The 14,447-nt window shown below is 39.2% G+C and overlaps 1 protein-coding gene across 1 annotated transcript in view; it reads right to left on the reverse strand.

The window, feature by feature from the left end:
- LOC111162137 (SHC adaptor protein 4) overlaps positions 1 to 14,447 on the reverse strand; it is a 131,673-nt gene that overhangs the window by 35,610 nt on the left and 81,616 nt on the right. Inside the window, exons 5-6 of the mRNA XM_022526334.1 lie at positions 11,676 to 11,729; positions 7,588 to 7,639 (exon numbers count right to left, since the gene is read on the reverse strand). Coding sequence (XP_022382042.1) covers positions 7,588 to 7,639; positions 11,676 to 11,729 — 106 coding nt within the window. The remainder of the gene's footprint in view (positions 1 to 7,587; positions 7,640 to 11,675; positions 11,730 to 14,447) is intronic.

Genomic DNA, 14,447 nt, shown 5'->3' on the forward strand with positions numbered 1-14,447 from the left:
AGAGTAAAAGGCAATTCATTTACATCTGATAGAATTTGCAGAGCCTATACCAGTATGTAATAGTAGAACCTACAACTGTGTCTTTTCTTAGCCTTATGTTAATACTTATCTCAAGGAGTCTCCAGATAATTCTCATTCAGGAACTAACTTGACTTTCATTTAAAGGATTTAAAGGAAGGGCTGCCTCGGTGGCACAGTCGGCTGAACATCTGACTTTTGGTTTCAGCTCAGCTCATGGTCTCAGGGTCGTTGGATGGCACCCTGTGTCAAGCCCCCAGGTCGGGTTCCACGCTGAGCTCAAGTCTGCTTGGGATTCTCTCTGCCTCTCCCCCTCCTGCTTGTGTTTTCTCGCCAAAATAAATAAATAACTCTTTTTTTTTAAATGATAAAATAAAGGATTTAAATATTTTTAGAAGGCTTGTGTTTGTGTGTGTGTGTGTGTGTGTGGTTTTACTAAATCAAACAATGCTGAGGTGTCCAATCTCTAGAAGAATTATCCATTTCTTATAAGGTTGTCCCTTTAAAGAAACAACTTGGATCCTGATAGAGAATTTGGAGCTAATTCTAGTTTCAAATCCCAGTTAAGAACGTCTATAAATGTATATCCTTTCTAAGGATATAGGATATAAGGATAAAGGAAAATGTTTGATCTATGTTTAAACTTGAATTTTAAATTGCCCTTTTTTTGCAGTAGTTGGTCACACATGACCAACACATAGAAGGTGTTTTAAAAATTGTGTTGATTGAATACATATTGATCTTCCTGAATCACATCTAGTGTGAGAAGTTGTCTTCAACTGCATTGATCTGACTGACACCTGCAGTGAGTCCCATAGTGAGGCACGTTCTTCGAGCCACTGAGTAGTACGAATCACTGCTCGCTTTGCTCTTGGAGACAGCCTTCAACGTACAAAGTGCCCTTGGAAAGTGCCCTCCAGCTGAGCAAAGAGAAGTTGTATTACCTTAAGATAAGAAAAGGCAATTCACTTGAATTCCTTTGTTTTTCGTCTCATAAATTTCTGGTCCAATTTGAAATAAAGTCAATATCAGGTATATATCAACATATAGTAAATGATTTTTTTAATTTTATATTTTTCTTAGGTTCAAGAAGAAGATGAAAATAAGGAAGATAATGAGAAAGGCAGGAAATTCAAACAAACGTACATACATCTATACACACAAAGAAAAAATGAGTGTATCTCCCTTTAAAGGGATGAGAAAACAAGAACACTTCAAAGAACTCCATAGAAAGATTTCAGCTCCAAATTCCAATTACGCCACAGCCTGTGTGACCCTGAACGAGTTACTTTGCAGCAATAACTTGACCTGCCAAGACAAGGCACTAGTGATCTTTGAAGTCCCTTGTTGCTTTATAGAGATCCTAACCTCCCTCTGTCACAGTGGCTCAAGCCTTCTGGGGAACAGGCATGTGGGTTCTTGTGGCCTGCAGGTCCTCAGCAAGGAAGGGAACTACCAAACCCACCACCACTTCTCACATTCTTCTAAAATGTTTTTACTTCTCTCAACTCTTCTGATTCTGATACTTTGAGGATTTGGTCCTGTTCTTGGGCTGATGCTACCAACATGTTTCTGCTTTACTTTGGATAACTTCATTACTGCCATATTACTCTTTTGAGAAGATTCAGTAGAAAACAAAGAGTGGTGCCCATCACCATGAAAGGAATGACACTGGACAAAAAGGCTGACCCTGTGTAGATATCCTATGCTGCCTCCCTACCTTCAGCGAAACACACAGTGCTGTTGTTGCTACTCACAGACATGCTGCTCTGTAAACACTGTCTTGGTTCTTTTTGAGGTTGGTCATGGGCCAACATACAGATAGGCTTTGAATCACATACAAATGTGCCCATTTCTCAGGGTTAGACCCATCTCCAAAAGCTTGGATAAGCAGCCAGGTTGGCCAAGAATTGACCAATTTTTAGCTAATGGGAAGGAAGGAAAGACAAGTATATGAAAAGTCCCAAGGGCCAAAAAAGGAATGTGGCTTTCCAGTGATACGGAAACTTTGCATGAAGGCCTGAGATGGAATCAGATGCAAATATGGGTTCTTTTCATTCCAACTGAAGCCAGACAGACCCATAATTCTACCTTTGGATATCAAGTACTACATTAAGGAGGACTTTTAAAAATCTTAGATGCATAGGCTTCAATTTTTTAAATTTGGTTTCCTAATTGAATATTCATGGAAAAGAGGCTGAGAACTATTCTTAGAGGATAACAGGGCTTTCTTTACTAGTTTACATTTATTTTTAACAGACCCGGGTTTTTTTAAATTATTATTCTGTTTCTGTTTTTTGTTTTTTTAATAAACTCAATATTCAAAAGTGCAGCACCTCAGATCAACCACCAGATGGTGCTGTATTACTGAAACAACGAGCCCTCCACTCCTAGGAAAAAACTAGCCCAAAGAGGCAAGCTAGCCAGTCAGTCCACAGTTAACTGATGTCACCAGGGCAGTCGTGCATATATTTTATAACCATAACCACAAATATAAGCAAATAGGTTAATTTAAATTGTTTTTACAATCTTTAAAAATATATTTTTAACTTTCTTCAGAGACTGAGAACCATGGCCTTCCTGTTCCCATGTAAACTGGGGCCTCTTCACATACTAGATACAGAGAAAATAGTTAAACCTTCCTGGACTACTACTACCCACTTGGAGTGAGAGGTGAAGAGAATACGGAAATCCTATTCACAGCAATTACAGGGGCAAGCTGTATTCGTCACTAAGTAAACTCAAAACATTCTTAGAGTAACTAGCCTTTTCTACAGAAAAGGCATTTCATAAAATGTGGAGTTCACTAACAGGTCCTAGGCAAGATGGGAAAAAGTGACCACTGCCCTGACTTGAGTATACTAATGCTAAAACTGAACTGAACAAACAAGAAGCAGTGGGAACATTCAGGGTTCTTAGCACTGAGCCCTGGTTTCCCCTGACTGCTGGGCTATGTTCTTCCTCATCCCTGAGGTTGGCCTCCTGCCCTTTATCCCATCCACTGACATTGTGCTTCCCAGGGGGAACAATGGCCTAATTGCTGGACAGAAGGGCATTTTCCGCCTTCACTGCCCCTAACTCCTTTTCAGTATGTGGCGTTCTGAGGTGTCTTATTCTGGGATGTCTTTTCCCAGAGAAATGCGCTCTCCCTCCTTCTTAGATGATACTCATCTCCTGACTTTCTCTCCTTCCCCTGACTACCCCTCTGGCTCTTCACAGTCTCTTCTGACTTCTACTCCCTGAGACTCTCGGCCCTCTCCTTTCCAGGTTTCTCCTTCAATGATCTTACTCTTAGGGCTATGAAGTCGCAGTTTTCCCAAACCTGAACTTGAAGGCCTGGTTTCTGTCTCTATCTCTGTCTCCCCCAATCCCCATCCTCCCATCCTCCCATTCCTTTCCCCCCTCATTTCCCCCTACTTTCCCCCTTCCCGACCTTGAGCTTCTCCTGCCTACTAAACATTTCCCCTACATGAACCAAACTCATTATGTAATTCTATAACATCTTCTTTCTGGTTTCAGCATTTTTTAAAAATTTATTCAAGGATTTAGATAATTTTTTTCTTTTTACAAATATAATAAATATTCATTGCAGGAGTTTTAGAAAATAAAAAGGCACCAAGAGGGGTGCCTGGGTGGCTCAGTGGGTTAAAGCCTCTGCCTTCGGCTCAGGTCATGATCTCAGCATCCTGGGATTGAGCCCTGCATCGGGCTCTCTGCTCAGTGGGGAGCCTGCTTCCCTCTCTCTCTGCCTGTCTCTCTGCCTACTTGTGATCTCTCTGTCAAATAAATAAAATCTTTTTTAAAAAAAAGGCACCAAGAAAAAAAATGATGTTTCACTACCTAAAGATTACTGCTATTAATATTTTGACATATTTTTCTTTCCAATCTTTTTCTAAGTATATCTATCTCCAAAAAATTACCTGGGGTTATATTACACACACTTCTCACAATCTGCTTTTTGCATTTGATAACACTGTCATTTACCCCAGGTTATTATTTATTCTTCTGTAACACTAGCTTTAAAATGCTGCCGTGGCAGTACATTCTATGGATTCATTTACATAATTTGCTATTCATGAATATTGAATTAATTACAGTTTTTCTATTATATAAATAATATATGACAATGATCTTTATTGCTTAATCTTTGTGCATATCCTAATTATTTCTCTGGAAGTTAAACTGCTGGTTCAAAAGTATTTACTTTTTTAAGTCTTTGGATGCAAATTGTCAGCTTGCTCTCCAAAACGTTTGGATCCACGCTTCTGCCGGCATTGTTAAGAATAACTACTACTTTAAACCCATTTTACCTTTTTTCAATATTTGAAATTTGAAGATGAGATACGATATCTATGATAATTTGATTGCTAACAACATAGCTAGTAAACCTGTAAAATTTTTTTAAATGTTTCTCAGTGCCTTGTAATGTTCTTTCGTAAAGGTGTGCTCAGAACCTGGAAGTTGATTCGGAAGTTGATGGCTGACCTTAAGAAAACAATCTCACTTTTCTCAATGCCAGTGTTTGCTTTTATAATAAAGAATAAATTAATACCGGCCTTAGAGGGTTGCTGTAAGGATGAAATGAGACAATGCCTGCGATGTGGCAAGCATGCAATAAATGGTAGATCTTTTCCCCGTTTCTCTAGTAGATTGTCTTTTTTTCCAGTTTGTAATAATCCCTGTTTCTTTAATGGCAACACTAATCCATATCACACAGGATAATAACAGTTACCATTTATTGTATACTTACTACGAGCCCCCCCACCCCCGTATTGAGGTATTTGCATTGTATATATATCTAAGTCCTCAGGAGCATCTGATTTCTATTTCTTCGACAACCTTCCTATCTAAATTGTTGCCAATTTCCATTAGTTCACAGATGTGTCCAAAACGTTCCTTCCTCCCCCAGTGTAAGCAGTACCACTCCTGCCTGGGACTAATAAGATGTCCTCCGAACAGGACTCCACAATTCCAGACTGTTTTCTGCCCTCTGGTATTACTTTCGCAAAAACAAATGCCAGAAAAGTTATCATTCTGCCTTTTCAGTAAATTGGCAGAAGCCAGAATAATGGTTATAAAGCTCAAAATCTTCAGAGGCTCCCAGTGACCTTGTGGCCATCATTCAAAGCCCTCTACACTCTGTTTCAGGCCAAGCTTTTCAGCCATGGCTCCCCTACTTCTTTTCCTTCCTTTCTCTGCAACCCCACCTTTACACACACACTCACACACCCAAACACCTAGCCCTTAGCTCTCATTACACAGCTCTTTCACCTGGGCCTGGACTCACTTCTCCCACAAGTCCTGACGGAGCACCTGCTGTGTCCACATGCTGTTGTTGGGGCCCCCCTCTTCTCCCATGCACTCCAACACGCCAGGTTCTCTCTCCCACTAAATGATGAGCCCAGGCTGACCAGGAATTGTTTTACCTCCACAGTGATTAGCTCAGCCCCTTTCATATTAGTATGTAATTCATAATTATTTGCAGGCTTGAAAGCTGTGTCAGCACCTCTGTGCGGAAATTAAAGCCCGAGGCTCAGGTGAGGAGAAGGGATTTGACACTAGAGGGGTGCGCAAGCAGGGGGCTATGCTGACAACAGGGCGGCTTCTCACGGAAGTTTCCATAACCAAGATAAATAAGAAAGGGAAGGAGGAGACTGGAAAAGGAGCAATAAGGATGAGGAGATGCTAACTTTTTAATCCAAGAAAATTGCTGTTTCTTTTTTTAAAGACTGATTTATTTATTCTAGAGAGAGTGCACGGGGGAGGGACAGAAGGAGAGGGAGAGAGAGAAACCTCACGCCGACCCCCACCCCCCCGAATGAGCGCAGAATCTGATGCCAACTTGGTCCCAGGACCCTGAGATCATGACCTGAGCTGAAATCAAGAGTCAGACGCTTTAACAGGCTGAGCCAGCCAGGCACCCGGGAAAAGACCCTATGCTTCTAAATCATCTATTTTCTAGGTAGACCCGTTGCCCCAGAGAAGAAAGCAAGCCACTGGCATCAGTCTTTGAACTCGTCACCAGCATTCACGGAAGAGGAATGACATGCCTGAGCTACACAGTGACTGATGGCAAAGCTACTAAACATCTAAAGATCCTGATCATTCGTTCTTCCTTTAACCCTGTCCTTTCAGGTTAAGAGAAAACGCTTTGTTGTTCAGAGCCCTTCCCCAAAATAGCATGCAGTTATTCTCTCGGGAAACTCAGGCTTAATTAAAAGAGGTTGCTCTTTTCTGGTATCTTTGGTTGTGTTCCATTCCTACACCCCCGTTCCCCTTCACTAGTTCCTGTCTCTCCTCCTCCTCTTTGATGGTTATCCATTCTTCATCATACGGTTTACAGTGAGTCAGTTTCAATGGAGTATTGCTTAGTTCTTGTCACCTGTTTCTTCTTTTCCAACTCACTGAGCCGTGTGCTTTTGGCAAGCATTTGCTGCTCCTCGACTACGTGCCAGGTCCTGTGTCAGCAGCTGGTCCTCGTCATTTCCTTTTTGACTATCATAATAGCTTCCAAACAGATCTCTGCCTTAAGTTTCTCTCTGCATCCACTCTATTCCCAAATAAGTCTTCCTGAAACTTTGCTTTATAAACAGTATTTTCCACCCATTTACTCAAAGATTAAGTTCCTACTTATCAGCTATATTCTATCTCCCTCTGGATGTCTCTCAGAATTCTTTTTTCCATACCAACCTGCATTCTAGTAAATGTGTTCTATTCATGTAACATCCCACCCCCAGCATGCCATGTACACTTCCATCCTTTTGTCGTATGGCTCTCTGAATGTCCAAATTCTACTTCACGTGTACTTAATTAATGTGCTGGGTCAACCTCTATCCTCGGGGTGGCAGACGATGCTGCCCTAATAGGTTCGAGTTGAGGAGAAGAAGCAACTTAAGACTCATCCTTAAAAGAGGAATCAGATGCTCTCGCTCTCTCTCTCTAAGTAAAAAATAATCTTTAAAAAAAAATTTTTTAAAAAGGGATGCCTGGGTGGCTCAGTTGGTTAAGCCACTGCCTTTGGCTAAGGTCATGATCTTGGAGTTCTGGGATTGAGTCCCACATCAGGCTCCCAGCTCCACAGGGAGTCTGCTTCTCCCTCTGACCCTCTCCCCTCTCATGTTCTCTCTCTCTCTTAAAAAAAAAAAACATACACTCACATACATGTGTGCACATACACAAATTCACACACACATGCACACAAGCACATTTGCCAAGCCTGATGCAGGCCAATAACCTCACTGGCTTGGTCTCCTCTGTTAAGTCATTCATTCATTGGGGATGTGGCAGCCAGCCCCTTCTATTATAGCCAAAACAGCTTCTCTTTTGATTTTACAAATAGATAATAAGGTTTCTGGTATGAGGGTCCCTCAAATGACTGGGATTTAAATCCCAACTATATATTTTTTTTCTACTTTGTTCCGGTAGCAGGGCTTTTTATTTTAGCTCAAATTCACATACTATTATACCACTCTAGTGATCCTCACTTTGTATATTGAAAAGAACTGCTTTTTCCTTTTTAAAGGTACTATCTACCAGCTCTTAAGAAAATCTAGAAGTTGCTTTCCATACCTCGTTGATTAACTGGATCTTTAGCTACATAGGCAACATAGTCCGTAGTATCCTATAAAAAAGGGAAAATGATTGCATTTAATATGAATGGATTGCACTGTTCAAAGATTAGAGTACATTTAGGACATGATACTGAGGTAAGGACTTACATACAAATGTTTCTACTTAAAGAGAAAAACAAAGCATCCTAGGAGGGAACATAAATACACACTGTGTAGTTCAGCCATTGTGAAGTCCACATCCTCTGCCCCTTGGAAAGAGAAGTTGAAAATTAAAAATTTGGAGGCAGATTGAGTGATACTTTTTCACTGAGACTAAAAAAGAATCTAGACAGGGAATATATTAGGACATACATTCTGTAAAAATGGTTAGGGACCACGAGTGTCTCCTGTGTTGACAGGTGACATACCAGAGGTTATGCCATCATGAAGGACTCATAAACTAGGAGGTGGTGCCATGATCTCCCAGTTGACCCAAGAGACACCATCTATGTCAGAAAGTAAGTCAATTACAGAGACACACTGGGTTTTGTGGTTGTTAGCTTGCTTGTGTGTGGTGCGAGTTAACTTAAGAAGTAACAAAGCAAAAATACAAAGCATTTATTTGATCAGTATCTAGAAAGGAAAAATCATTTTTGAAAACGAGAACCCATGAAAAATCCAAGGAGTTCAAAAAGATGTGTGGCTGACTTTGTAAAAACAAACAAAACCACTTGGTAATTCTGACTTTTATTGAAACAGTAAACTGATGAGTGATAAGATTTTAATAATTAAAGATGCTTTTTGTTATCTCAGTTCTCAGGGAAAAAAAAAATACACACAATGCCATTTGCAGATTAGAAGTATGACTCTCCAGAGGGAAGATGCAATCAACTGGCAGGAAATAAAAGCCCGTGTACAATACCCTCAAGGGCAATCACTGAGTAACCCACAGTGAAACACGCAGGAAGCAGATCTCAGGGTCAGCATAACTGGTCTTCGGTTATTTTAAAAAATAACAAACAGCTAAGTAAATTTATCTTATGCTAACAGATAAAAGGTTTGAAATATCTTGTAAATAAATAAGGTCACATCTATGAGCTTTGTTTTATATGAATTTAGAAGCAAAGCCACAAGTGCCGGGGGGCTTGGCTGCTATTTATAAAGTTGAAGAGGTGGCAGGATGCCAGCAACACTGTCTGGGGCACTGGATGATGGGAAAGAGGTTGTGGGACCTCATCCTCCAACAGTCTTCAGCGGTCTTATAGTTCTAAAATTCTACAACTGTACACATCTGGGAGAATCGAAAGAATGTTAAAAGGCCCAAATAATGGAAAAAATACAAGAAAATATATTTGTGACATACTTGTAATGCATTTTTGAAAAGGAGAAAGTATATAGAGATACAGAAGCATTACCAAGAACTGTCTTCAGGACTGACGAGAGGAAGACAAGTAAATGCCTTCAAGAAGAGAATAAAGGTAAGGGTGAGCAAAGGTCAAGAGGTAAGGAAGAATAGCCAGATTTCTGAAACTTGGGAGGAAATCTGTTTGAAAGAAAGGCACCACATTGAGCCATGGAGACTTTTAGCATCTTGTACCCAGTTAGCTGTGAAGTTGTACATGATCTTAGGGAGTGTCCCAAACAAAGCTATGGCCATGTGCTGGCAATGGTGCTGATAGCTATCTCCCATCATGCTGTGCCAGGCACAGTGCGAGGAGCTTACGCACTTGAGTTCACGTTATTCTCACATGCTGTGAGGCAAGGGTGGTCACTCCGCATTTTGGAGATGAGGGCCCTGGAGCTAGGAAAGGTTAAATAAGTCAAGTCTCACTGACTCCAAAGCCTGGTATTTCACCTGGGGGACCCTGAATACCAATTCTTGCAGTGGTTCCTGTTTTCTGTTTTAAATTCAAATAGTAGGCTTTTATCCCGGTTGCACAAAGCACAGGGGTCCCCCACAAGCTGTAGGTACAAAATTCCCCACAGCGCTACAAATTCTTTCCCATTTGTTTTTCGTAAGGGCAGAGCTTTGGTGGGCTGTAAGTTAAAGAACTCATGGCCCGTGAAGACCATCTAAAAAGAATTAGGGTTCTGGAGAATTGTGACAGACCTCATGTGGGCATGCCAAGGGTGAATGATGATTTGCAAATTGATGATAAAATGACAGCAACCCTTGTAACGTGAAAGGGAAATTTAGGGCAAACACCTACAATTATTTTTAAAACTTCACTCATAGAACTCATTACATAACTTAAGGGATAGTATTTGAGTTCTTTTATGGATGACTGAGCTATAACAGGTTAGGAAAAGAAGAGACAATGCTGACCTTTTCAGGCTGGATTCAGCCAACCCTCTCTGCTACCAACATGTCCCTTTGCTGTCACTGTCAAGGCCAGATTACAAGGCTGGCCGGATGGGAGCTCAGGTTCAGTACTGGACCCACACTGCCGCTGCTATGTGCTAGACACCTCCCATGCCCCCGTTTGCTAATGAATCCACACTCAGCCATCTGTGGAATCTCTTGGGGAAGAGGCAGAACTCCTAAAATTTGGTTTACATATTAATTAAATGGTAGGCCCAGGGAACTGATATATTCATTTGAAAATAACTATACCCAAAATTGAAAGCTGAGAAAATAGAGAAGCTTAAAGGGAAAATTAAGTATCCATTAATAAAAGAAAAACCCCCCAGTGACTTGAAGTCCCATAAATAGGATTTTTTTCTTCCATATGCTTCAAATAAGTGCTAAAGACAGGATGTTTAGGTTTGACACGCTTGAATATTTTGAGTCACTGGTAGCCAATGTGAAGACAAGTAATTACTTAAATTTTTAAAGAATAGGGCAATTTAAATGGCATTTAACTATATATTTCACGCACAAAAAAGTTACACCGACAACCAAGGGAAGGAAGTCACTTACTTTAGATGCCAGTAAGGGAAGCAATGATTACAACAGAGTAACTTCAGAACTTCATTTCATTTTAGGATAGACAATAATTTTTCCTTTTAAATATTTAACATAGAGATCAACACCTGGCAGTGACATCAGCACCAGATTTAGTTTTTACTAATACTCCATACCTCTTTTAGATTTCTAAGTTATATGTCCTATAATTTATGACCCTCTATTTGATTCCTCAGTTGGAAGTGAGAAACTAAATGTGGTGGATAGAAAAAAAAAAAAAACCCACTATTATACTGGATTTTATTCCCTTATTTCTAAAGGATACAATATTTAATAATAAATTCTCAGCAGAAAAGAAGGTAATACATTGTCAGGAAGAACAGGTTCTATATTTGCTCCCCTTAAATTCTTGACCTTACTGATGTTCAATCCTTATGAATATCAAACTCAGTCCACTTCTAGCTTCTCTATGTTTGCAGGGAGAAGAAAAATGTCCCAATACCATGGAGCAGCAAAATCCTCCCTCTACCCCCAGTTCAAACAGATCTGTTTCTTGGTCAGTCACAAGCTTCCTAACTTCAGTGCCTCTCTCCTTTCACTCTGCTTCAGAAGTGATGGAGTAGGGAGTCAGGGAATGACCTTCTACTCTATAAAGTAGGTTTGGAGAGCGAGCACTTGCTCAGTCTCCACAATTCATGGGAAATGTGGCCTCTGGGAAGGAAGGAACTGCAGTTTTCTCCTGTTAGCTAAGCATTCCCTCCATGAGCTTCTGCAAACCTGGTTGCTCATTTTAGGTTAGACTTGGTGGCCTTGGTTGACAGCCAGAATGGCAACGAGGCTTCCCCTCATATGCCAAATCCATTGCTTAAAAGGCTCTGCCTGGAACTCTGTGTTAAGAACAATGCTGAGGGAGGACTGGCAACACATGTATAACATATTTGTTTTTCATGACTTAACATCTAAAATGTTTCAGATGGTAACTCCATGACTCACAACACAATGAAATATTATTAGCTCCCCTACTAATCCAAATATTTTAAAAATCAGTAACAGAAAATATTTTGTCAAAGCCAAATCTTTGATGGTACACAGCTATTCACAAATTGTAATAAAACACTGGAAAAGACATATAGTGGCTAACATGCTCTACATGGAAGTTCTTTTAACTCTTACAAAAAGACCTTTCATGAGTCGATACTTACAGGATCCCCTCCAGAGGCAAATGAAATAGACTGCATATGATGATTTGCAATAATCTGTAAAACATAAACAGATCAAACATGTATGATGCTACAAATTAATTATGACCGGTCACATACAATCTAACAGTGATGGACATACAGCTGTATGTTTCGTTTTTGCCTGCTCAGCATCTTTGAAACTCCTCCATCCCCATTCTGTAACAATCTCATGAGGTTCAAGTAGGTTTGACATGCCGATCTCTCTGCCCCTCTCCTTATGGCTGGACACACGATCCAAGCCTAGCCCCCAGAATGGGCTTTACCCTCTGGATAAAGCAAAGCCAATCAATATCAAGGGGAGGAAGTGAAATTGATAATAGGAAGGAAGGCACCTCTCTCTGCCATTAAGGGCCTTAGTTTAAGTCCAAAGCTTCTGGGAGCCATCTTTTGCTGACATCTGGGAAAAGCCTGATGGAAAAATGAAGCTTTCCCTCTGGAGAATATCAGAGCTGAGAGTTTAAAAAAAAAAAAAAACAACTGGGGGTAACATTTAGTCCATCATTTCAACCAACACATTTCCCCCTTTATCTTTTTATGCATTTTTCTATTTTATTTATTTATTTTTACATAAGTTAGTTTGAATTGAGTTTCAGTCCTTCACCACCAAAAGGCTCTAAGGTTAAGGTTTTCAATATGAAGTAGACTATCCAAGTGAACTGCATTAGTTAGCAAAGAAGATGATCTCTTTCACTAGAGAGTTTAGGATTGTTTGGAAACCAAAGTGTAATGACAAATTTACAGAGAAGTATTTCTCATACTGTTTTGAAGGTTCATGGAAATACCAGCTGTGCATGAGTTAGCTAATCTCATCTTCAGAATTGTTTAACTTAACCTATATAAAATTCTGCTTACATAAGATGGCCAAGCAACTCTACTCTTAGCTGTATTCCAGTGGATGGTGTAAATATATGCACCAAAGATCTTCTCAAGAAAGATAATTACTGCCCTGTTTGTAATACTCCCAAACGGGAAACAATCCCAATGATGATCACTGTGATATTCAAACAATGGACTACTATGTAGCAAAGAACATATTTCTTGGGCAAAAGAAGCCAGACACAAAGAATACACACTGCATGGTTTAGTTTCTTTAAAGTTCAAAAACGGGCAAAAATATTTTATTCTGTTTGAAATCAGGATGGTGGCGATAGTGGGGCAAAGGAAGAAAAAGCAAATGGTTTTCTGGGATACTGCAAATGGTGTTTCTCGAGCTGGGTAGTGGTTGCACAAAATATGCCCATTTTGTAATAACCAAGCTGCACAGTTATAACTTGTGCACTTTTCTATATTTATATTTCAGTTGAAAGTGATTACTAAAAACAAATCAATATACAAAGATCAACTGTCATTCCTACCTACCGGCAATAGCTAATCAGACATTGTATTACAGTGAAGGGTCTATTTTACAAGAGTACCTAAGTATAAAGCTAGTACGAATCATGTAAGGCTTTTTAGAAAACTTTATTGAAGGGTATAAGTAAGACACAAACAAGGAGAAAGATACATATCACTTCTATGGATGAGAAGACAATATTGTATAAAGATGTCAATTCTCCCCCAAATTAATCTGTAAATTCCATGCAACACCAAAAAAATTCCACCTATGTCATCCGGATAACATTTCAAGCTACTTCTAAGATTCACATGGAGGAACAAATGTGCAAAAAACTAAGGCAATTTTTTAAAGAACAAAGAGAGAAGATTTTCTTTAACAGCAATACATACTATAAAACTGTAGAAATTCATTTGAATACAGAGTCTAAAAACAAACTCACACATTCATTGTCTTTTAGTCTATGACAAATGTGGCACCAAACAGCCAACAAAAGGACAGTGACTAAATTAGTGGGGTTGGCTGAATTAGCTGAATATATGTAAAAAATATATAAATGAATCCTGTTCTCATAGTATTTATATAAATGTTTTATCCATAAAAAGATCTACTCAAATATTAGAAGACAAATAAAAAACTATGCTTGTGATCTGTGAAGTAGGAAAATCTACATTAATAGAAAAAGACAAATAGAAAAAAAAAAAACCTTCAATTTGATTACAGGAAAACTCATTTTAAGACTGTGGTACAAAAAAAGAAAAAAGAATCCCTGAAATGGGACAAATAATAACAGGCAGGGACCATATATTTGCAACATGTAAAACAAAGTATTCATATAGTTTATAAGAAATTCCTACAAACCAATAATAAAAAGAAATAAACCAAAAATAAGACCAGCTAATTTCCCTAAGTAACACAAATGTTCAATAAATATATTGGAAAAATACTCAATCTCCAAGAAATCAAGGCTATGGAAAATAAAGCAAGATATCATTAAATTGATAAAACTGCTCAACAAAACCATGTGTGGCAAGGATATTCTCAAACACTGCTGAGAGGATCTTAAATTTGTACAGCAATCTTGGAGAACAGTTTGACACTATGTATTAAAACTAAAGTACGCATACCCTACAATTATGCCTTTCCACTTCTAGATGTTATGTACCCATAGTTCATAATACCGAAAAAATCACATCTAGAGGAAGTGATTTACCCATAGTTCATAATATCGAAAAATCGGAATTTTTTGCGCATAGTTAGGTCAACTATAGTTATACAGACGACATGCTATGAAAAAAAAAGACTCATCTATGTATACTAAGAAAGCTAAATCTTCAAAATATTGCTGAGAGGCTTTTTGTTTTGTCATTTGAAGACAGTTATGTAAGGCATGCAAAAAC

Source organism: Enhydra lutris, unplaced genomic scaffold (assembly GCF_002288905.1).
Source record: "Enhydra lutris kenyoni isolate GAN:26980312 unplaced genomic scaffold, ASM228890v2 scaffoldscaffold4, whole genome shotgun sequence".
Taxonomy (NCBI): Eukaryota; Metazoa; Chordata; class Mammalia; order Carnivora; family Mustelidae; genus Enhydra; species Enhydra lutris.